The 22622-nt window shown below is 34.7% G+C and overlaps 1 protein-coding gene across 8 annotated transcripts in view; it reads left to right on the forward strand.

The window, feature by feature from the left end:
• Positions 1–22622, forward strand: part of MAN2A1 (mannosidase alpha class 2A member 1) — a 126585-nt gene that overhangs the window by 35396 nt on the left and 68567 nt on the right. For 7 of the 8 annotated variants that reach the window (XM_030512334.2, XM_030512335.1, XM_030512336.1 and 4 more), the window contains 7 exons: positions 2204–2375; positions 4017–4144; positions 5676–5849; positions 8236–8422; positions 13158–13335; positions 15872–16074; positions 21183–21368. In XM_030512334.2, coding sequence (XP_030368194.1) covers positions 2204–2375; positions 4017–4144; positions 5676–5849; positions 8236–8422; positions 13158–13335; positions 15872–16074; positions 21183–21368 — 1228 coding nt within the window. The other variant, XM_030512341.1, reaches the window with a different exon arrangement.

The following is a 22622-nucleotide window of genomic DNA, read 5'->3' on the forward strand; positions in this document are numbered from 1 at the left end:
ATTTGAGTTTTTAGCTATGCTTATGAAATTAATTGTGATAAATGTGAAATTATTCTTGTGGTCCAGTGAGCAGAGATCTTTTAAAAGTTAAAGTCTGCCAGTGGAAAAGTAAATTGTGTTTTACCTTTTCAATATTGGTGTTTGCTTCTACATAGATGACTTTATCTTGGAGAGTATTTTTGGGGAAATAGGGGCTCATTTTTTATTTATCTTCTTCTGAATCAGAATGAATGTTTTAATACAGGGATGTTCCAGGTGGCTTTCTGTCTTCCTCTGGTTTATACCATGTCAAATAGAAAAATTAAAAACAACCTTAGACTCCTTTTAGTTTTAATTTTGAGATAGCCTTACCTGAGAGGCATCATGTTTCTCAAGTTTTCTTTCAGTCTTGGCCAATATGCCATTCATCTTTATTGAAAACCTTCTTTTTGGTGAAATTAGCACTGAAGCTTCATGTCAGAGACATCAGCAAAAGATTAATTTGTATATTTGCTCTATTTAGGTTTGACATCATAGAATGATGATGCAAGATTTCTGATTAAAAAATTATGTTCTGTACCTTAAAATAAGGGATTTTTTTAATTGCTGAATCTGAAAAGGAGCTAATGCTAAATTATTTCCATATGTAATGATACTTACTTAAATGTAGGTTAAAATGTAGCTTTTGGATTTATTTCTAGTATTCACGTTATTGTTGTCATTGTGTGCCTGTGCATGATCAGCTAAACACATATACCATGCTTGAGTTCTTCAAAGCACTTACAAGAACTCCTTATTTTTATTTTTACTTAAGAAAAAGCACTTTACCATTGTGCTATCACATAATATGTAGAGCATGGATGTAATAACTTGTTTTGTCTTTAATCCAACAAATGTTATTTTGCCGATATCAGCATATTTAGTTTTGGCCATTGCAGCTTTAAGCTATTGCACTTTTTCCATGTGTAAATTATTTATATTGAGTTTCCTGATCAAAATACACTGGTAAACCTTTTCTTTCAACTTGGGGACAAATTCTTAGTTTGTGGATAAGTGCAAGTACGAACTTGAGTTATACTGGGTTCTGGTGGGATATTGGGGACTGAGTTGTGAAATAATAAATTTAATGTCTCATTTGGAAACACTTGAAGGAAAATGCTCATACATGACAGAAGCTGGTATAAAGAGTAGGAATATGCCACTGTGTATTACGAAGATGTGCTTCTCTGCTTCGTTTTTCCGGTTATAGTTACAGCAAGAACATATCTTTCAGGTTCTTGAGGGAAGATGCATGTACTTTCTCATGCAAAGTTTTAGGAAGAGGTTACAGAATTCCATGGAGGGTTCTGCACTGTGAGGTCTGAATATGTGCTTAAAGTTAGTTTTTCCTTTACTCTGTGTCTCACTGATACCATTTCTGAAGAGGGATGCAGCTACAACATATTTCTTTTCTCAGTCAATGCTAACAAACCTCTCATTCGTAAATGATGCTGAATGTGTGCTGCAGGGCTTACTGCTGCTTTGTTAGCCTTTTTTGTTTCTTCAGCCTCATGACCTGTGGCTGAAATTAAGACCATTAGTAGGTCTTAATTTTCCTCTCAAGTTGAAAGTGTAAGATGCTGCTAGTAAGGATTTTTGTTCAGTTGTTTTACAAAAAGCAGGGTGATGGGGTGCTTTATGGCTTGAGAGGAGGTAAAACATTGAGGGAAGGATTAGGGGATGCTCTGTGTGTGTGTGTGTGTGTTGGGAATAGGGCTTGGGATGGGAAGACGGCTACAGTCCTCCTGATGTGAGAGATGGTGAAATATAGTGGAAGCTATCAAGGAAGATTAATTTGCAGATATGTACCTTTTTTCCAACTACTTGTGCTTAAATTAAAAAAACAAAAAACCAAAAAAACACTCCCCCCAAAAAAAACCCAAACAAAAACCCAAACAACAAACCAAACAAAAAAAAACCAGATAAGCCCCAATAATTTTTAAAATCTCTGTATTCTGTTGATCCAAGTAGAATGCCTAAGAATCCATATATTCATACATTTAGGAAATAGAACATCTAAACTTCGTAAAAAGAAACTCCTGGAGAGTTTAGCACTTTGAACTGTCCACCAGATGTAAAGTTCAGTTTTTTAAGAAATGCGTGACTTAACTTTGTCTAGGGAGTAGGAAGAAGGCAGGCTAAGAATGTTGAAAGATACTTAAATTTCTTATTTTCTTTTTCTTAGGTTGGCTGAAGACTTTTGATGATTACTTCAGAGATCAGACACAGCATATCTTAAATAATATGATTATAAAACTGCAAGAAGACAACCGAAGGAAATTTATGTGGTCTGAGGTGTCTTACTTTTCAAAATGGTGGGAAGGAATAGATAGCCAAAAAAGGGATGCCGTTAAAAGGTTTGAATACTGAATTATTTATTATCTTCCATGTGGCATGTTCTGAGACACTATAAACTTGAGGTTTCACGTGTTGCGATGCAGAATTGCTAGAATAATTCACTACTCAAATTCTGATTTTTTGTGTTTGGTTCACTTTTTTCTAGTTACAAAATGAAATTCCATTTAGACAAGTGAAGCCAAATTACTGAGTTGCTGGCAAAAAGATTGACTAAGAGTTTCCATGCACAACTGTGAGGATGTCATTCAAATTGTAATGGAGTTGTGATTATAAACATTATTAGAACTCATGTTTAAGTGTTGGTAATAGAGTAAAATAATCTTTCATATTAAATATTTCTATATGGCAATTTTTTCTTCAGTTATAACACAATTATGAGATTTTTGGTTTTAAATGTGTATTTTTCTATAAACATGCAGCTGCTTAAATTGTGAACCAGTACTTACTCTGCACCCTTGCTCTTAGTTCTTTCTAAAATCACAAGTGAAAATGTAATACAGAAGTAAAAGGCTTGCTTAGACATTGAGACAAGAAAGACATGGTTGGTTAAACTTGAAGTAAGGATCTATTTTGAGGTTTTCAAAAAGATTGGGTTTTTTTTTGTTTTTTGTTTTTTTTTTTGGGGGGGGGAGGTGGTACTGCTGTGATCACGATGCCCTCCTTTTCATGCTCCTATTTAAGATGCACGGGTTGCAGTATGCATTCAGGCTATGAGAGCCTCACGGCTGCAAAGGTTAAGTAATGCCTTAAATCTTAGGAATGACATAGAAAATTATCTGTTTAAAAATGTACGTACAATGCATGAGTGTTATAGCACAGCTGTTGTTTTTTGAGACTAAAGAGATCTCTTGGAACACAATGAACAGTAAATGATAGTCACCAGGGAACTGTGTGCTTTCTTCAGAGGCATGAGGTATCAGTTAAACTGCTGTAAGACTTGGCTGAAGCTGCACTGGGGATTACTTTTGCTGTATGTTGTTCATTACTCTCATGGGTATTATCTGTAATGTGACTAAACTTTGATGAGTTTACTGTATTTCTTTCTTGAATTCATTAAACATTTGTGTGCTAATGTATAAGTGTTGGAATTACATATTTAACTGTAGGGACCACCTGGTGCTGGAAGCATTATGTTCACTGACATCGTAATAGAGAACCTGGATTATCCTCTCATCTTTTTCAAGAAGGCATTTTAATGAGTGAGGTGCTAGGAAGGCTTTATAGATACAATAAACTTCAAAGCCCTGTCGGCTCACTGAAACAATAAAAACTGTAAATCAGACTGCGCTTGAAACATGCAGTGTCTAGTCATCTTGCTCAGGTGACCTTCAGTACTGCGACACATACGCTCATTTTTGTAATCTATGCAGGAAATAGCCTTCTCCCTGATATAAAAAAATAAATCGAATGTTATGGCACATGCAGTAGAGCTTGTAGTTTGCGTTGCATAGAGGCATTAAAAATTTCACTGTTCATCTCTTCAGTCTTTCCCTGGTTAATGTAGTCCAGTGATGAAAGTGGCACAAGTGACTGAAATTTTGACACTGTGTCTCTGGAAATACTTATTGGGTATTCAGAAGTTGATTTTTAAGACTATTTTTCATATGCAGGATTCTGAACACAGTTTACATATTTTTTAGGTTATTAAAAGATGGACAGTTTGAAATAGTAACAGGAGGATGGGTCATGCCTGATGAAGCCTCTCCTCATTATTTTGCTTTAATTGACCAGCTGATAGAAGGACATCAATGGCTAGAAAAGAACCTCGGTATGTAACTTGATGTAGAATTTAACTGTGTTAGTACAGGAAGCCAATTAGAAAATGGTTTTTTGTATTTCTGAGGTGCTTAGAAGGCTCTTTCTACTCTGCTTTCCTGAAACATTAAATCAAACCACTTACTGGAAGCTGTAGGATTGAGTCTAGTATTTGCAATTACTGTTTGCAGATAGTTCCTGGATGAAGTGTATTTAAACAATTTTAAGTAATAATATTTTGTCTTGATCAATGAAAGATGTGCATAGTATATTAGCATAATAAAATATAACAGTTACCAATTGCCATTTCTGTCTTTCAAAAATCATGAAAAAGCCTTAAAATGACTTAAAAATTTATATTCCCTTCATGTGTTTGCATCTCTTCTGCAGGGCTGTCTATTCATTAGGTTTTCTTATATAAGGCTTTCAAAAAAAATTAATATGAAATTTAGTAGTAGTAGTAGTTCTAAAACTGAAACCCATTGTAATGTTAGAACTATTATATTTCAAAATAAGAAAGGCAAACTCATTCGTTTTTGAAACTTTTGAGGAGCTACTGACTGCAATAACATTGGCTGAACTGTTTTGGTAGATTTGGGGAGGTGTTTTTTTGTTTGGTTGTTTGTAGAGATAAAGTTCCATAAGTAGAGATAACCCATTTACATAGAAAATATTCGTACAATGATTTTAATCATAAGTTAACATCACTTTATCCAGTTATCTCAAATTATTTTGAAAAGCTGTTTCACTATGTTTTCCGTAAGTTGCAATTTCCATAAGCACAGATTGTCATAATTAAGAAATGGGGGAAGGGAAGGCCTAATAAAAGAGTAATGCGTTCACTACTGGGTTTTGTGGTGGTTTTTTGGGGGGGGGGGGATTTTTTTTGTTTGTTTGTTTGTTGGTTTGTTTGGTTTTTCTTGTTTGGTTTTTTTGTAGGACAGTAAAAGTGTGTCTTGAGAGCTATGTTGAAGAATCAGTTAAACAAGAGTTGATAGATAATTTTTATTTGGTAGTATGAAGTTCAGTGAAAATACAGTATTAATCAACATGATTCTAATGACTGCCAACCAAATAAATTAAAAAAAGTTAGTTCCAAAGCCAACAAAGGTTAACATTATTTAAATTACAGTGAAAATTCAACACCATCAATCCATGTCCATGCATTCATTTTCTTTCAACTTTCTTTTCCAACTATAGTGTGTAAACTACTGAAAGTAAAAAATGAGATGTTTCATTACGATTCCATGTAAAGATGTTTGAGACACAATTGAAATATTGTAACAATGTAGAGTACTAATCTCAGGGGTTTTTATGCAATTAGACAGAATGCCTTTGCTTCAAGACATTCGATTTTTTTGTTGTTATTGTTCATCTGTTTACTTCTAGCTTGTTGATTAAGGGTGTGTTCTTCAGGAGACAATACTCACCTATATATTTTAATTTATCTTCTTGGAAATTTTATCTTTAGTGCTCTTGATACGGCTCTCTTAGAGTGAAAAGTAAAACTTTGTTCCTTTTTTACTTTTTTCATTTGTCAACAGAAGTAAAACCAAAGTCTGGTTGGGCAATTGATCCTTTTGGGCATTCACCAACAATGGCCTACCTTCTGAAACGCACAGGATTTTCCAATATGCTTATACAGAGAGTTCATTACTCAGTTAAAAAATATTTTGCAACACAGAAGACACTAGAATTTTTTTGGAGACAGAACTGGGGTATGTATTTGTTCTTTATGTCAATTTATTTTGCTATTTTACACAGGTAAAATACAGAGAGAACTTGAATAAACATCTGGTAATCTTTGAAATCTTTACAGAATAGGTTATTTAGAGAAGTTAGTCTAGACTTGAAAAATTTTGACTTTTTACCAGACGTACTTCTGGTAAAAAGTATAAAAATGTCATGTAGGTTAGCTTTTGGGGATTATTATTTCTTTTTTTTTTTTTTTCATAACAGGGAATGTGAGTACCTGTGTGTTAGGAATAAGGTTAAATATAAAAACTTAATTATTGCCATTATTCCTCCAATCTTTCTGTTTCTTCACTTTCATTTGTGCTTTTCTCTTTAATTTGCTTCTCCCACATTTCTTGCAAGTGTATATAAAAAAGTCAATGAGGTGGAATATTCTTTTGCCTTTTCTCACTTCTTTGTTTTCTTCCTCTTATTATGTGGAAGTAAGATGGAGGAGAAGGAACATTTCTCTTGGAGAGAGGAAAAAGAAAGCTTAAAGTGAATATTTGAAGATCAAGAGATCTGTGGTGTTTATGTTCTTACTAAGAAAAAAAACCATTCAAGCAACTAGTTTTCCTCAGCTGGTGTGATGAATAACTGCCATTATTGACAGTAGGTTTCTGTGGACTTGAAATTTGTAGGTTATCTTTAGTCAGAAAAATAGATTAAAAACATTTAACCATTTTAATTTGCAATAAAATTTTAATCTAAAACCTTATTCTTAGAAATAATTTCCTTTTTAATATTATTTATGCAACATAAAGTTTTCTTAGGTAATGTAGTGATTATACCTTGGTAAACTGATGTGTCTGTAAATGAATATACTTTTGAATATGAATATTTTGGTTTGCTTTGTACTGTACTAGCATTCCGATAAGCTGTATGATGAACGCATGTAGTTGAGATTTTGGTGTTCCTGGTTTTTAAAAGTAAGCTAATATGTCACTTCTTTATTAATATAGGGTTAAACAAATGTATTTAGTACTTACTCTTGAAAGGTGATGGTGATTTTGAAGCTTTTTAGTTCTTCCGTGTTCTTAATTAGAAGTTGTTGGAAGAAGGTTATTTAGAGAAAGCAATCTGCTGTGCAGGTAAACTTGACTTGAGGAAAGCAGACCACTGTGATGAGTTTCCCAGATACTGACACTTTCAAGATTTTTCTTTGAACATTGGTGTATGCCACTCAGTGCACAGAATAGTTATTATGCACTATTTAGTTGCATAAGCAAATCACATGTGTAATATGGTCTCATGTTTGTGCTTCAAAAGAAGGCTTTTCAAAATGGATCAGAGATTACTGCATACTCATCTGGCATAATATGTAAACATAGTACCTGAGATAGAGAACTCCTGTAGTTGAAAAGTAAATGCATATATTTATGGAATATTACCTTTTTAATAATAAGTAGTAGGAAAATAGCAGGTGTTAATCAAGGTCTGGATTGAAACTGTGAAGACTTATGCTGTTAAGGTTTTGAAGAGTATTTTCATATGTTGGCTTACTTAGGAGCCAGGTTCTGCGGCACAACCTACAACATTCATCCCTTTTTTCAGCATGGAATTAACTTATTAGTGCTGAAAATAAGTAATCAGCGTTTTGGGGTTTTACCAGATGAGTGAACTTTGGGTTCTCTTAAGTTCTATGAGAACTTCAGGTTCTCTTTAAAGTTAAATTTTGAAAGACCTTCTGAGACTTGACAAAATGTGTGTAGATCTCTGTTTCTGGTGGGTTAAACTTTATGGTATGGATTGACTGGGTGGAAAAGTTAGGATTGCAAAGATGGTCTCGGAAGTGTATAGAACTGTATGTAATTCTATGTGCAAGCACATAGAATCTTATATACAAGAACATAGAATTGTACTTTAAAAGTTATGTGCTCAAGAAATTAAGATGTTGCTGAACCAAACCAATTTAAATGTGCTAATGAGGTAATGACAGCAGGTTGATGTTTTTGATTTGGGCTTTTTTTTTGTTTGTTAGTTATGTCTTCTTTTCTTTTCTTTCTTTTTTAATTGGTTTTGATTCACTCCAAATTTTGTTCACCTCAAAAATTCTGGAAATAAAGAGATTTATCTAGGTAATAAAAAAACAATCAACCAAACAAGCCAAAACAAGTAACATTTTGTTCCTATCTTTCCCAACCAGCTAGTGCTTGATTAGAACATTACAATCTTGGCTGTATCTCTGTTTTTAGCCTCTTTATATGTAAGGTACATACAAAGGTAGACTCCAGGTATGGATATTCAAAGCAAGGAATTGTCTTTGCTTTTTAAACACAATTCTTGGATTAAGAACATGGAACTGATTTAGTTCTGGCAAATCTGAGAGGGCTTATTTTAAAGGTGTGTGTTCTATGTATTTCATTCCAGATTTAGGATCAAGTACAGATATCCTTTGTCATATGATGCCTTTCTATAGCTATGATGTTCCTCATACTTGTGGTCCAGATCCGAAAATCTGCTGCCAGTTTGATTTCAAACGCCTTCCTGGAGGAAGAGTAAGCTGCCCATGGAGAGTTCCACCAGAAGCCATTCATGCTGGAAATGTTCAACATAGGTATAATTTTTAAATATTCTGCGAAAGAATGCCTTAAAAAAAAAAATCGTCCTGGTCAAAGATGTTATCTAGCATAGCTTGGTGAATGTATATTTTTTAGAATAAACTTGTTGTTGGAAAATAATACCTATTGCTTAATCTAGTGTTTACTCATAAATTCAGAACATAATTGACAGTAAAATTTGAAGATAGGCTATAAGTTAAAGTTTACATTTTTACAAAACTACATTTCTGGTTTTGGAGGAGGGAAAAAATAATAATGAAGGTAGAATTGGTAAAGTTTTCTTCGGAAAAAGATTCTGTTCTATAGTCCTGTTACTATCTTCACACCTTCAAACCATCCCCAAGTTCAAGAGTTAGAAATTTAGGTATATGTTCACCATTTTTACAACTTGCCGAGTGTAACAGCAGGGTGACTTTTTGGTTCTAGTCTTCAAGCTGAAGTTTTGAAGTGGTGATGTAACGATGGTTCATGGGTTGCCTACATGTTAAGTGCATGTCCTTTTTTCTGAACATGAATTTTACCAAGCATCTTGAAAACTTCACTTTGTCAGTAAAGTTCAATTACAAAATTTTATTGAAGGTAAAACCTAAATAAAATAGAATACATCACAGTTGTCATTTTAAGATAGAAATTGGAATGATTATAGGAAAAGTAATTTTCTTTGAAAGTAGAAAAATGAAGGTGACAGGAAAACAGTAGAGCTGACGGAGGAATGCTTGTGACACACCCAATGCTTATCAAATGTGAAGGAAAGCTCATGTGCCTTTAAATCAACGTTGTAAAAAGGCAAATCTTGTATATATATCCCAATTAGCTCAGATAAATATTTGTAGAACAGTAACAGCTTGTTTAACACATATCTGGAACATAAAGGCTATAAAGATAACAGAGAGCCTGCTCAGAATGCTTTTTAAGGTTTCGGGGTTTTACTTAAATCATAATTTATCCCTTCCAAAAAATCCCCTTGCACTCTCAAGATGCTTGCACTTCCAAGATGCAACCTTTGTGTAACAATCTAAATTGGACCTTGTAAAAAAAATAAAAGGTTCTTTCACTGTGTCATACGGAGTCAAAGAATAAGAAAAGTGGGGCAGTTATGTAGTGAATATATGATCAAGTTGAAGAGATCGTCTTCTCAATATGGTCTCTGAAACTTAATTTTTTGCATGAACTTTAGATAGATAGAAACAGTTTTGGTGTCTAACAGCTGAAACAGCAGTATGGTAGACGATACATAGGGGAGAAGTAAATCTTATGTGTAGTCTTTGAGTTGGGAGCCTGGATTACTTACTTTTGGAACACTGCAAGGAACACAGGGACTGTACTTTGAGAGTGTAGTTTGAAATAAATCCACTAAAACATAGTAAGTAGTGTTTTGCTGGAAAATGCTAAAAACACTGCTCATATTTTACAAAAAGTTGGGATATCATAGGTAATGAAAAACTTCTCTGATCTGACCTTTGAAACAACACAAGTTTTATACTTGTTATGATGAGATGTATGAGATTTAGAAGAAAACCTATCTTTACATCATAAGCTTTCCAAGGTTAAAAGTTGGTGGCACACATAATTAATCTGTCTCTTGTCTTTGACTGCTTTGGTTTTTAAGACTGGAAGAATACAGATCCACGCTAAATGGATCTGAAAAAAGCATTTAATACACACTTGATTAATTTAGAGGCAAGGTTTAGATCACTAACCTTTCTTCAATGCAAAAGCTGCAATAAAATAATTAAAAGACAGATCCTGAATACTCAGCTGGGACTCTTGCTTTTGATTTCAATACTATTATGGCTATATATATAAATATCCTGAAAAGAGATTGAATTGAAAAAGTAAGACTGATAGCTGTTGGCTTACTACTTTAGTTGTGAATAGCGGGAAGGAGTGAAACAGCAGCCTGATTGAAAGCCTGTACTTGTTTAATTACATTTCATGATTGCTGAGGTTCTAAATACTGCTGTTGCACTTGCCCTGTTTTGTAGCTGCATCCTTATCCATATGTTTGAATGCTGAAGTTCTGGCTTTTCACACTAGCAACAAAAAAATGTGGCTTTTTTCCTTGAATGGGAATGAGTTGTTTTGTTAGAGGAAGCACGGCTTCTTTTGGTATACGTTTCTCTCTCCCATGCATGGAAATAGGAAAGAATCTGTACTAGAAGTGATGCACTTCAGAGAAGGAGCAGAAAAGGGACTTTTCTGTTCACCCTTTACTGGTCAAGAGCCCAGTTGCACCCTTAAGCTTTTTTCTCTTTATGATTGTCACATTGCACAACATGCAACTGGCATTCAGAATTACATTGCTGATGTGGCATTGGTGGTTAATTTTTGTGATTGCAAATGCCAAGAATACAAGATCACCCTCTTAGGAAGGTCCACATATCCACCTGCTCCTCAAAATTATCTAGATAGAAAATTGCTAATCCACCAAATGGTTTTGTTTTCTAGTTTTGATTATCAAGCAAAGAGTGAGTCCCTAATGCTTCATGTGCTGTATAGGCTAAAGTAGTAGGGCTGTAAGCCATGACCACTGTCATTTTGCTGCTGCAAAATTTCTTGTGAGTCCCACAGAGTTTGGGATGCTACTGCTCCTTCTTCTTTTATATAAGAAGGGGCAAAACCAGTCACATGAATTTTGATATGTTTTAGCCAAATACCTGGAATTTTTGTGTTAAAAAAAGCACGCTTGTGGTATGAAGGGGTTTTCTTCGTTTGTAAAAGGTCTTAAGAATTCAATGATAATCTGAAAGCTTCCTAAAGAAAGGTGAAGAATATTCTTGATGCTGTAACTGACAGTGTTGATATACTTTTGTGCTGCTAACTAAGAGTGTGATTAGGGTTGCTTTGAATGTTGAGAACTGCATAATGCATCTTCTGTACAATTTCAGGAACTTTTGATTGCATAAACCCCCAAATTTGGTGTTTGGGTTATTGTTTGGGTTTTTTGGTTGTTTTTTGGTTTGGTTTTTTTTTTCTGCCTGTGCCTTTCTGCTAGCTCTTTCTCACTCCTGTATGAAATAGTGATTTACGAAGCTATTTGAGAGAAACTTAAGGGGATATGCCTGACTTGAGATATCTGATTTTTCTTCAGTGTTTTTGCAATTGAAACTAGTTTGCAGTGCAGGAAGATCCTGCTGCCCTCTACAAAACATTTAATAATCCTACAGTTATGTGTACTTTGAAGAAGGGGAAAACTACACTGATGAATTTTGCAGTAGGTTTGCAAAGAAACTAGAGGACTTTGGAGAAAGATGTCAAAGTCAGATATCCTGGTAACTGTAACCTTTCCTGAAGTCCTGTATTTTTCAAGGGGCTCTAAAATAAAGTACATTTCCAACCATACGCTGTCTGTGGAAAATTGGAGTAAGGCTGGCTTCTTAGAAGGTAGAGGTACAAAGTCTTGTGTTGTGCCAGTTGTTCTGTTAGTTGAGTGGAGAGGAAGTCTTTATGTTCAAACCAGCAACCTGTTGAAAGTAATGGAAAATATTGATTCTAGCACAAAAACTTGGTAATCTGAATTTTAAATCAAACTATAGACAAAGAAGGGGGAAGCCACTGGTGGAGTCTATTCTAGTCACCATAAAACTATGTAGATCCTCAACAAAAGATGATGTATCCCCTTTCTCCCTTCAGAATACAGTCAGACCTGTGTTAATAATTTTATAATCCAATAAAGAAACTCTAACTTGCTGGTCAAAGAAATATGGGTTTCAAATATATTGGGCTATTCTCACATAAAGGTTTACGTAACAAATCCTCAAGAGTATGAATTGAAAGTAGATTTTGATTAGACAATCTGCTAAAAAGACTTGTAGCAACAGAAAACTCACTGGAATTTGCATTTTGCTGCAATTTTCTCATTAAAACTTTATTTCTATTCCTGTTTTCTTAAATGTATTACTATGGTTTATACTACCTACTGTCTGAAGATCTTGATTATCATTGTGGTTGAGAGAGGGAGAAATGGATCTTTTCTGTAACCCAGGCATCAGACTTGTAACTATTTTACCTGTCAGTGAGTTAGTAGGTGCCAAAGGATATTTTTACTGCCTTTTTTTTTTCTTTGTGTGTGTATGTAGGTATTTTGTTTGGGGTTTTTTCTAAAGGCAAAAACAGTGGGTTTAATTTTTCAGGACATGGCTCTGAGACAGGTAAGAAGCTGGCTGAAGAGAGAACAGAGATTTTTAGTGGTGAACTTCCTCCTGATAGGTTTTCTTTCTTCAAGGCTGGAGTTCCTCTAAGATTAATTTGTGGCCAGTTTTTCTGTCAAGGACATGAAGATATGAAGCAAAGTATCCAAGGGAATTACCAGAGGGGAGGAGAAGAGCTTTCTTATTGTTGTAAATAAGGGATGGAGAGGATTAGGATTGTTATAGAAATACAAAGCAGGTAAACATAATTTGAACTGAAGGTTAGTTTTGGCACAGGAACAAATTGATGCAGACTGCCCTACTGATTTGAGATGGAGCTTGATAAGCTTATCGAAGGATTTAATTAGCACAGTGTTTGCGACAATATTAGGTTGAACGTGGTGTCCTAGTGGGAGGAATTGTATCCACCTTGTTACAAAATGAAATTGCAGTTTTGTATGTCTTGTTTGGGATCACCCTAACATAGAACTTGATGTCGAAGAATTGTTTCGTCAAATGTTGATCTTTATTCTAAATGGCTTTGCTTGTTTTTTGTGGTGTTTGGTTTTTTTGTTGTTTTTTTTTTTTTTTCCTCCTCAAGGGCTTGGATTATTTTAGATCAATACAGAAAGAAGTCAAAGCTTTTCCGTACTAAAGTTCTGTTGGCTCCACTTGGGGATGACTTCCGCTACTCTGAGAGCTCAGAATGGGATCAGCAGTATCAGAATTATCAGAAGCTGTTTGATTATATGAATTCTCATCCTGAGTGGCATGTTAAGGTACGTACAACACTTTTTCTAGTTTGTGAAGAAAACAGTATTTCTCAGTATTTTGAGATTATTCATAAAAAAATGTGGTGGTGTGTTTTTGTTAAGGTTTTTTTGTTTTAAGTGGTCAAGCTTCATGTATTATTTATAGCAGATTGGTTTGTCTTGGCAGATTACATTTTTTTACCTTTACTACTTCCTCCCCTCCAAAACAGCAACTTTGCTATAATATCTGCTTGAAAACTATAAATAGTATCCAAACTAGATTATTTTAAAGAACAGCTATTAGGTTTGGTCATTTTTGCACGCTTCAGGCATTGTTATTTAAGGCTCATAGTCTTTCTTATTTAAAACTATTGTATTTTCTTATTAGAAGTTCAAGCAAATTTTGTTGCCTTGCTTGGGTCTTCTTGGTTTTATGTCTCAAACAAAAAATCCTAAGAGGCGATATTGCTGGCACATATTGCTGGCACATTGCTGTTGAATACAATAAAATCTGAGAGCTTGACCTAGCTATAAAAGGAGTGAATATACTAACACAATTAGCGGATGAAGTATCACTTTAAATTGTTAATGATGTTTGGGTGTTAATATGCACATTCGTAAATTCTGATGTGTAAGCTGAGTGCTTTAGAGACTTCTTGCGCTGTAGATGATCACTGTACTCAAACACCTTTTCATCATCTTTCAGCATGGGAATAAGAAATACATAACCACAACCTTGTGTTTTCTAAAGTATCACATGAAAGAGCACTGTTGCTGCTTTCACATTTAGGCTTTTTAATTCCGCTCTGGTCTCTTTCAGATATTGCGTGTGCATCTTTTTGCCCTCACCTTTTCTAAGACCTTTCCTCATTTCTCTAACTGCAGATTTGAGTAGTGCTGTAGTGTGTTAGTTCTTCCTGTTGACTTCTGGGCTTCTGTTCTGCATAGGAGAGACGATCTTTTGGAATTGCAGCTTGTCTGAGAGCTGGATTTTCCGTTTCCTATAGGATGTGGTTGACATAATGTTTGTGAATGCCTGCTGTGTCTTAGTGGAGCGAGATAGGCTTGGAGAGTATTCCTTTAAGTCTAAAGTCCATCTTTTAAATCTAAATCTTGTGCTAACACAAAAAATGGATGTAGTGTGCAGGTAGTTAAATACTAATGCAGCATACTTTCTGTAGTCTCCATTCCTGCTAACTTGGGCTAGATGATTTCTTCTGGGACAAAAACTGAAGGCTCTAGCTCTGAGGTCATTCTTCAAGGACCACTCCTGAGGCATTTGAAGGATCCTTATCTGAAAGATTCTGCTCAGACCATTGTCAACTATTCTAGGAATCTACCACATTAGCCCTGGTTTGCCCACCTGGATTAATGCCTTGCGAATCACACCAGCCCTTGAGGCCCTCTTAGAAGTATTCAACCCTTTTCTGGTTCTTAATACCCAGGCAAAAATATATGCAATCCTCTGATTCAGCCACTTCATACCTAGAGTACGTTGCTCAGATGGATCACTGTTGGCACTGGAGCATGTCTCCTCATCGGTGGAAATATGAGCGTAGGTAGAGAATTTTCACGTTCTGCTGCACTTTCCCCAGTGGTCTGTAACTCCACAGGCAAGTAACCTAGAATATATGAAAGAAGAGTTCACATTTCTTCCTAAGTGTTGAGATGCCTAGGATATTACTACTTACAGAAGGGACTGCCTATTTTGCCTTTCTGATCCTATGAGAAATTACCCTTTCAGACAAATTTGGTTTGTTTATCTAGTAGATATGTCTGTTAGCATTGAGATTCACATGCCAGAAACTATTCTATGGTCCTAAAAGTATGTGGTAGATTACTGTAAAAGATATCTGATTTGCTTTCAGGGTGTTTAATCTCCCATTTGGAGATCTTCTCTACATCTATTATGCATAAATTAAGATGAGACTTTTCATATGCCAATAGAAGAGTCTACCAGGTTATTTCACAGTTTTCATTCGCCTGACAATAACATGAATTTTCTTCAACTTTACTGGTTCCTCTGGTGAGGTTCTTCCTCTGATGTAATCCACGATACAGAACAGAGGTTGCCTATGCCTGATTTTTCTTGGTCCTTTGGTACTTTTTTTTCCTTCTGGTTTCTGTCTTGTAGGTGTTTATAATAGTGAGGGAAAAATCCAATTGTCCAAAGGCCTAGAAGAGCCTGATAAGGCAAGTATTTCCAATGTCGAAATTTCTGTGGCCACCATGGAGCATGCTGTTCTCCAGGCTGAACAATCCCAAGTGTCTCAGCCTTTCCTTCTCCTAGGAGAGGTGTTTAATCCCTCTGCTCATTTTTGCTGCCTTCCTCTGGATCTGCTCCATGTCTACCTTGTTGAAGTTGAAATGCTTTTGGAAGAGCTGTTCAGCTTGTCTGAAAAATGTGTAGGGAAGCTTTAAAGCTCTTTAGGATTTCTGCTATAATTCTGCTGGAAGACTGGCGCGTTTCTGAAATGTATATGATACCAAGCTTATTCATTGTCTTCATATGTCTAAATCAAGAAAATGGAACTATGTTATAGTTATCTTAATTTTTATTCAGGCCCAGTTTGGAACTTTATCAGATTACTTTGAAGCTCTGCGCAAAGAAAGCAATTTGGGTGAAAAGAGCAGCAATTCATTTTTCCCTGTTTTAAGTGGAGACTTCTTCACCTACGCAGACAGAGATCATCATTATTGGAGTGGATACTTTACATCACGACCCTTCTATAAACGGCTGGATAGAGTCCTGGAATCCTACTTACGGTAAATACTGCCATAAGTAAATTCATAACATATGTCTTGGCACACGGGAGAGATGAATGTATAAGTACTCTAATCTGCTGGACAGATGGAAAAGTGATTTTTAAATGCACAATTTAAGTTTACTTGCAATAAGGATAGCCTCAGTGGCCCCCAAATGTCATTCTTGACACAAGAATTAGTTTGTGTATCTGGATTTTTTTAGTAAATTCACAGAAATACAACAATATTTTTCCACCTGAACAGATAAGTTGTTCTAAAATACTACTCAAGGGATCAGCAAGTCCTGATTCCATGAAAAATAGCAGGTAGTATGCTTTTATTTCTGTGTCAGATTTGGACAGCTGTCAGATCAATCTATTGGTATAGCTACACTGTGAAATCTTTAAGAGAGAAATATGAAGGTGGAAATTTTACAAGGGTTGTTAGAGGCAGTTGAGAAGTAGTCAGGAACATTGTGTGACAAATGATCTCAAATTGTAAGGAACTGCTCTGCTGAAAAGTTTTCGCATGTCTTTGAAGAAATAAATTATTGCTAAATTTTGGTAATGAAGTAGTGGTTCTTGTAGCAGCTGTAGGTAAGACATAGAGTAAAACCATTTTACTGTATTTTAAGGCTCCAGAAAGAAATCTGGGACAGATGCATATGATGTAAAACCTGGACATTTCAACCATTGCCACAACTTTGAAACTGTTTCTAAAAGATTATTTTTCCAAGGATTCATATTACCAAAGACATGTTTTGTCTTCTGGAAGAACTCTTTAAAGTACACCTATTGTAGTTCAGTTCAGACCTTTTTCTGTTCTATAGTCTGTTCAGACCTTTTTGTGCTAGAGAAGAGTTGTGGTGCCGAGAAATCTCCTTCCTTAAGGATTTCTTAGATTATTCCACTCCCCTCCCCACCCCCCCCGCCTTGTTTTAATGGCTGCTGCAGTAGTGGAGGGCGCAAGGGGGGTGTGGAAAGTAATGTTTTGGGAGCATAGAAAGTAGTGTTTTGGAGGCAGATAACAAGTACCTTTCAGAAGAGAAACCTCCATATCTGGCAAAATGTATTTTCCTTCTTCAAGGAATCAAGTCTTTGGTAATGTGGAAGCTTCACAAACTTGGCGCAAGACTACGCTGTGATCTGTAGTATGTTTTTCTTGTAATAAAAGTGTCTTTTTCTAACCTTCTCTGCAACCAAAGAATACAGAGGCCTGAGGAAATCAAGAAAATTAGTGAAGAATAAATGAAGGCAATAGAAAGACAGAAATGTGTAAGGAGAAGTGAAATCAAGGGCCTGAGAATAGAAAGGTGTTAGGGAAAAAACAATGTATCGTAACTTTGAAGGCATTGCATTGATATTGCGCTGATGGGGAAGGAGAAGTTTCACAAATGGGAAAGCAGGGAAGAAAGAAGCCAAAGACTGTCAGGAAGGAGAAGAAAAATAAGACCAAAGCTGAGAGGAATGACAAAACGCAAGGCTAGTATCCCTTTGGCAGAAGAATGTAAAAATAATATAGTAAGGAGAAGTTGCCAGTAGTGCCTTCTGCAGTATTTTAAACAGAACTTTGGAATATGTTTCCTTTATTGCCATTTTTCTGGAGTTTTTTTCTTTCTTATGTATGAAAAACGTGACATTACTTACATTTGTAGTATTTATAGCTTTACACTGTTAAAAGATTTCTTCATGTAAGAATTTCACTTACCTTAAACTTCTGAAAAAGGTGCTGGACTTATAGGTAAAGAATGTCTGGAAGAAAACTAAAAACCTTCAGTTATATGAATTAAAACAAAACAAAGCATGTTTCTAAAAATGTACCTGGGAAGTTTTTAATCCTTCATTATCTACTATGAATAACATGTTAGGGAAAAAAAAAATGTGTAGATGTGTTCTTGCCCGTTTTAATGTCACACTTAGGGGCAATTTTGCTTTCACAGACCTGGAGAATCTTTGAGGATGGCATGTTAGCTTTGAGAACAGCAGAATTCAGAGCTCAAACCACGACACAGAGTTTTGTCTTTTGTTTTTCATTTTCTTTAAAGTCAGAGGAAATACATTATGATCATCTTTAATAACACCCTTGCCCCAACCTTAGGATGGAATTTCCCATGTTTTTTGTTGGTTTTTTTTTTTTTTTTTTGAGCAAACTTATACCTATCTATCTATCTATCTATCCATCTATCTTATCTATCTATCTACTGTGCATATGTAAGTGTATGTATATATATGTGGGGGAATGAACCATGAAAAGGAGGTAAATATGCATGTGTGTATATTCTTTACCAAGGATAAATGCTTTTAAGTTCCAGCAGTATCAAGAGTAAGAAGTTCTTCACGGCTACTTAGTAGCCAGGAAATATTGTTCGACCTCAGGACCTGCTATGATGACTGGTCATTTAAGTAAGAAAAGAGTTGGTTGGTTGGGTTTCTCCTGCTTTTAAAAAATTTTTGGGGTTGTGCATTAAAGAAAGTGCAAGAAAGTTTAAGGATTTTGTAATAGAAATTGACAGCATTGCTGATTGAGACATAACAGATTTTTAACCGCAAGTGAGAGACAGATGAATTGAAGTAGTTTGAAGGGTGATGAACTTGATGATCAGAAGTTTGCTTAATGTAATAATGGAAAGATGCAAATAACAACTGTATATTTGGAGACAAGTTAGGAATGCATTTTGTGATTTTATTCTTTACCAATATAATCAGGGAAAATTATGGTAAGTCAGCCAAAAAGATTGTTGAAGTAATTCAGAAGTAAGACAAAAGCTACAGTGGCTACAGTGATACTTCTAACTCTACAGTTGGTTAGAAAAGACCATATCTTGAGAGTTAAACTCTTGGGAAAAAAAGTGTTTATAGGTTGGATATAAAGTGGACCTAAAGGTAACCTAGTGTAGGCTTTGAGCAATTATTGAAGCAAATTTCAGCCTATTTGCAGTGTCCTATTAGGTAGAAATACAGTGACAAATTAGAACAAAGTGGTAACTACTTGAGGTAATCTGCAGTAGTTTGAAATAGAGGTAAAAAAACCCAAGGCTTTATACAGGTTTAATGGAAAGATATTAGAGAGAGGGAAATGCTTACTTAGAGTTGAAGTGCTCTCTAACAAACTTTTTTTTTTGCGGTTTCACATCTGAGGGTCTTTCATCTTAGAGCACTGAACCATTACAATGTTTAGAATAATATTGTAACTTGAAAAGAAAATTCTGCATCTAAGAGACTGATGTACTTAAATGGATCTGTAAAACAGAATCAGTTATTTTTCTGAAAGTCAAAGGAGTTCTAAGTGTTCCTTATAGACAAAATGGGTTTAAAGTGAAGCAGCATGAACTGGAAGTGTATTTTCTATACAGCTTCATTTTAATGTTATTTCTTTAGGATTTAAGGCTTTTACATTGTTTATAGATAATGAACTTCCCTTTAAAAAAAAAAAAAAAAAATAAAATTGAGGTGGGTTGTAGGAGACAAATCTAACCAGTATTCTGGGGACTAAAATTTCTTGTTTTCTTCTTCATAGCTGCAGTTAGGCCTGTGTTTAGTTGCTAGGTCAAATTTTTTAAAAAAGTATAACACTCTCAGAAAGGCTTTATCCACTAGATGAATGTGCATCTGATGCCTTTAACTACAACATACTTGTTTTCCTTTCAAGTTCAGCTGTAATAGAACAAAGCAGGAAGAATGCACTAAGACTTACACTAAGCAACATCAAAATCACGGCCATTAAGTACACTAGTAATAAAAAATGAGGAATTGCAACTTTTAACACCTTGATTTTTTGTGTAGCTCCTGAGCAGTTTATCTGTAAGAGCAAAATCTCATCCTATTCCTCAAATACTGACAATCAGGAAATGAATTGAGCTATGAATGTGCAGTGAAATGTACATATGAAATGAATATGTACAGTGTACCATTTAGTTTGACATACGCCATTTGCAGTTTTTATGTAATTGTCACCTGTGTGATTGAAAAAGACAGAGACCAAACTGAATCCAAAGGAACTTTTCATGTTAACAGCTAATATAAATGCACAGTCTGAAAACCCAAGTTGAGAATGATTATAAAATTTGTTCCTGTACCTAGTTTTAAATTTGAACATGTGCAGTCACTTACAGCATGTGTAAATGTGAAAGTTAATGTGTTTTCCTTTTTTTCATTTACATGCTTAGATGTTCATTTTACAGTTGGTTCAAGAACATATGGTATTTTGCTTTCTTTGCTTTTTATAACATTAACCTATATCTTCTTAGTTTCTTTGCGCACTTGAGAAACCTTCATTAAACTCAAAGTTTTAAATTAATCTGGCACTTTTGAGACTTACAAAAACTGAACTGTAATGTTATAGAAAAATGAGATAGGAAAAAAGTTAGCAGATAGTTTCCTAGAATTTCTACAGGTGCCTTTGTTATTTAGATATTCGAAATTCCTGGCAATTATAATTGGGTTTTATTTATGAAATAAATTTAGGTTGTCATAAAGCAAATGAGAACCTAATGGTAAGATTTTAGTGCTAGGCTTTTGCATAAGTAGTGGGAGAGGCTCTGCATTCTGTTCAGTCTAAGGGTTTTTGAATCCTGTGTTCTCACTGTTCAGGTGAAGGTATAGTGAGAAGGTGCATGAACTGCCTAAGTCTTTAGGACAATTTAATTTGCTTAAAGTACAAATGGCAGAGTACGTATTACATAGAGTGTACAGATTAATATATTTCTTTAAGATAATTCTTTTTTCTTTTTTTAAAGTTGCTTTTTGAAATGGGAATTGTATGTCTCGTGTCAGGCAATCTATTGTTACTGTACCATTTTAAGGTCAGATCTGTATACCTCACACGTTTGTGAAAACGATATGTTACTTTGAACTGTCATTTTTATTTTAAAGCTGTATTTTTCATCACTGAAGCCTTGAAGGAAGCTTACAAGATGTAAAGCCAGTTGATGATGAAGTGTAGCAGTGATTTTTAGCTGTTTGAAGCTAGAAACAGGCTAAAAAGTACATGATTAAGGTTTAAAGAACTTTTGGAACTAGGCATAAGGAAGTATCTAAAAAACAAAAATCAGTTTATTATTCAGGTAAAATGTGTGTTGCTTTTTGCTTTTTAAACCTATATAAATATTTGATTTTTCTCTGCAATTCCAGGGCAGCTGAAATCCTCTACTCCTTGGCTTTGGTACAGTCCAGTAAATCTGAGAAAATGAGTGGTTTTCCTTCAGTGGATAACTATAAATTGCTGACAGAAGCTAGGAGGAACCTTGGACTCTTTCAGCATCATGATGCTATTACAGGAACAGCTAAAGATTGGGTAGTTGTGGATTATGGCACTAGGTAATCTATTAGAAATATGTAAAATTAAATTAAATTAACTTCCCTTTCTTTTATTAAAACAGAAGTATTTATTCCAGAGGTACAATTTTGCTATAGCTAGCAACATACTCAGTACTGAAAGTATAGTGCTGTTCTACAAAAGAAATGGATTTGATTACCTGTGTTCTTTGATTATGAAATATTTTTAATCCTCTGAATCAAAAATCTGATGTCCAAACAAAATTTCTAAAGTTTCAAAAGAAGCTAGGTAGACACAATACCAAGATTTCTTTAATAACAGGACTATTATTTTATTCAGTAACTATTGTATAGAACATTTTATATCTGCCTTGGCTAAGCAATGATGAGGAGACAAGCTAATTTAAGTATATATTGCTTGGAAAATCCTACACTGTAACCTAACTTTCTTCAATGTGGGAAATCTTTTTCATGTTGCTAATCTTCTACGTAATTTGTTGTTTATTTCTGTTATATCTGGCGGGTAGTTGTTTTCTGAATGTTGACAAATTATTCTGCTAGCTACTTTGTGGAATGTCTTTGAAGAACAACATACATATGTATATATATATGTCTGTGTACATAGATATATGCTTTAATTATGCGTTTGTTCAGAAAATTGTTACATAATGGAATGTTAAGTACTAATAAATTTGGCTAATTGAGGTAGATAGTGGTAGATGGTTGATGGCAAAGCATGTCCATTAAGTTATTTAGATGCCTCAAAAAAACTCTTGATTTAAACTAGTGCATTCATTACAAGTATTTTTAAATTCCATGATTTTTTTTAATCTATTACGGCATATAGATAACCAAGGCATAAACATGTGCAATGCACTTGGTTATGAGAGAGTAAAATAAAGGCTTTGCCACTTTACAAGTAAAATGACACAGCTCTGTATTTAAGAATTTGTAAACCTTGTGTTGGCTGAAGCAATGGAAATAATGATAAATTTTTATGTTTCTGATTGTTTTTCTAATTTTGCTTAAAGGCAGTCTTTGTGCGGTGTTTCAGGTTTTTCCCCTGGAACTATAGATACTGGAAATCAAACATATAAACCACAAACTTTCCTAAGATTAGCATTTTGAAAAAGTACTTGGTATTTGAGAATATTAATTTTGTAGTGTAACAGTGGGGTGGAGATGTACTTCATTTTCGGTATGCAAGGTAGGAATATAATGAAATTCAGAATATTTCTGTATTCTGCAGTCTGATTACCGACTGCATCTAGCTGTGTGCTTCATTTCATGCTATAT

Source organism: Strigops habroptila, chromosome Z (assembly GCF_004027225.2).
Source record: "Strigops habroptila isolate Jane chromosome Z, bStrHab1.2.pri, whole genome shotgun sequence".
Classification (NCBI taxonomy): Eukaryota; Metazoa; Chordata; class Aves; order Psittaciformes; family Psittacidae; genus Strigops; species Strigops habroptila.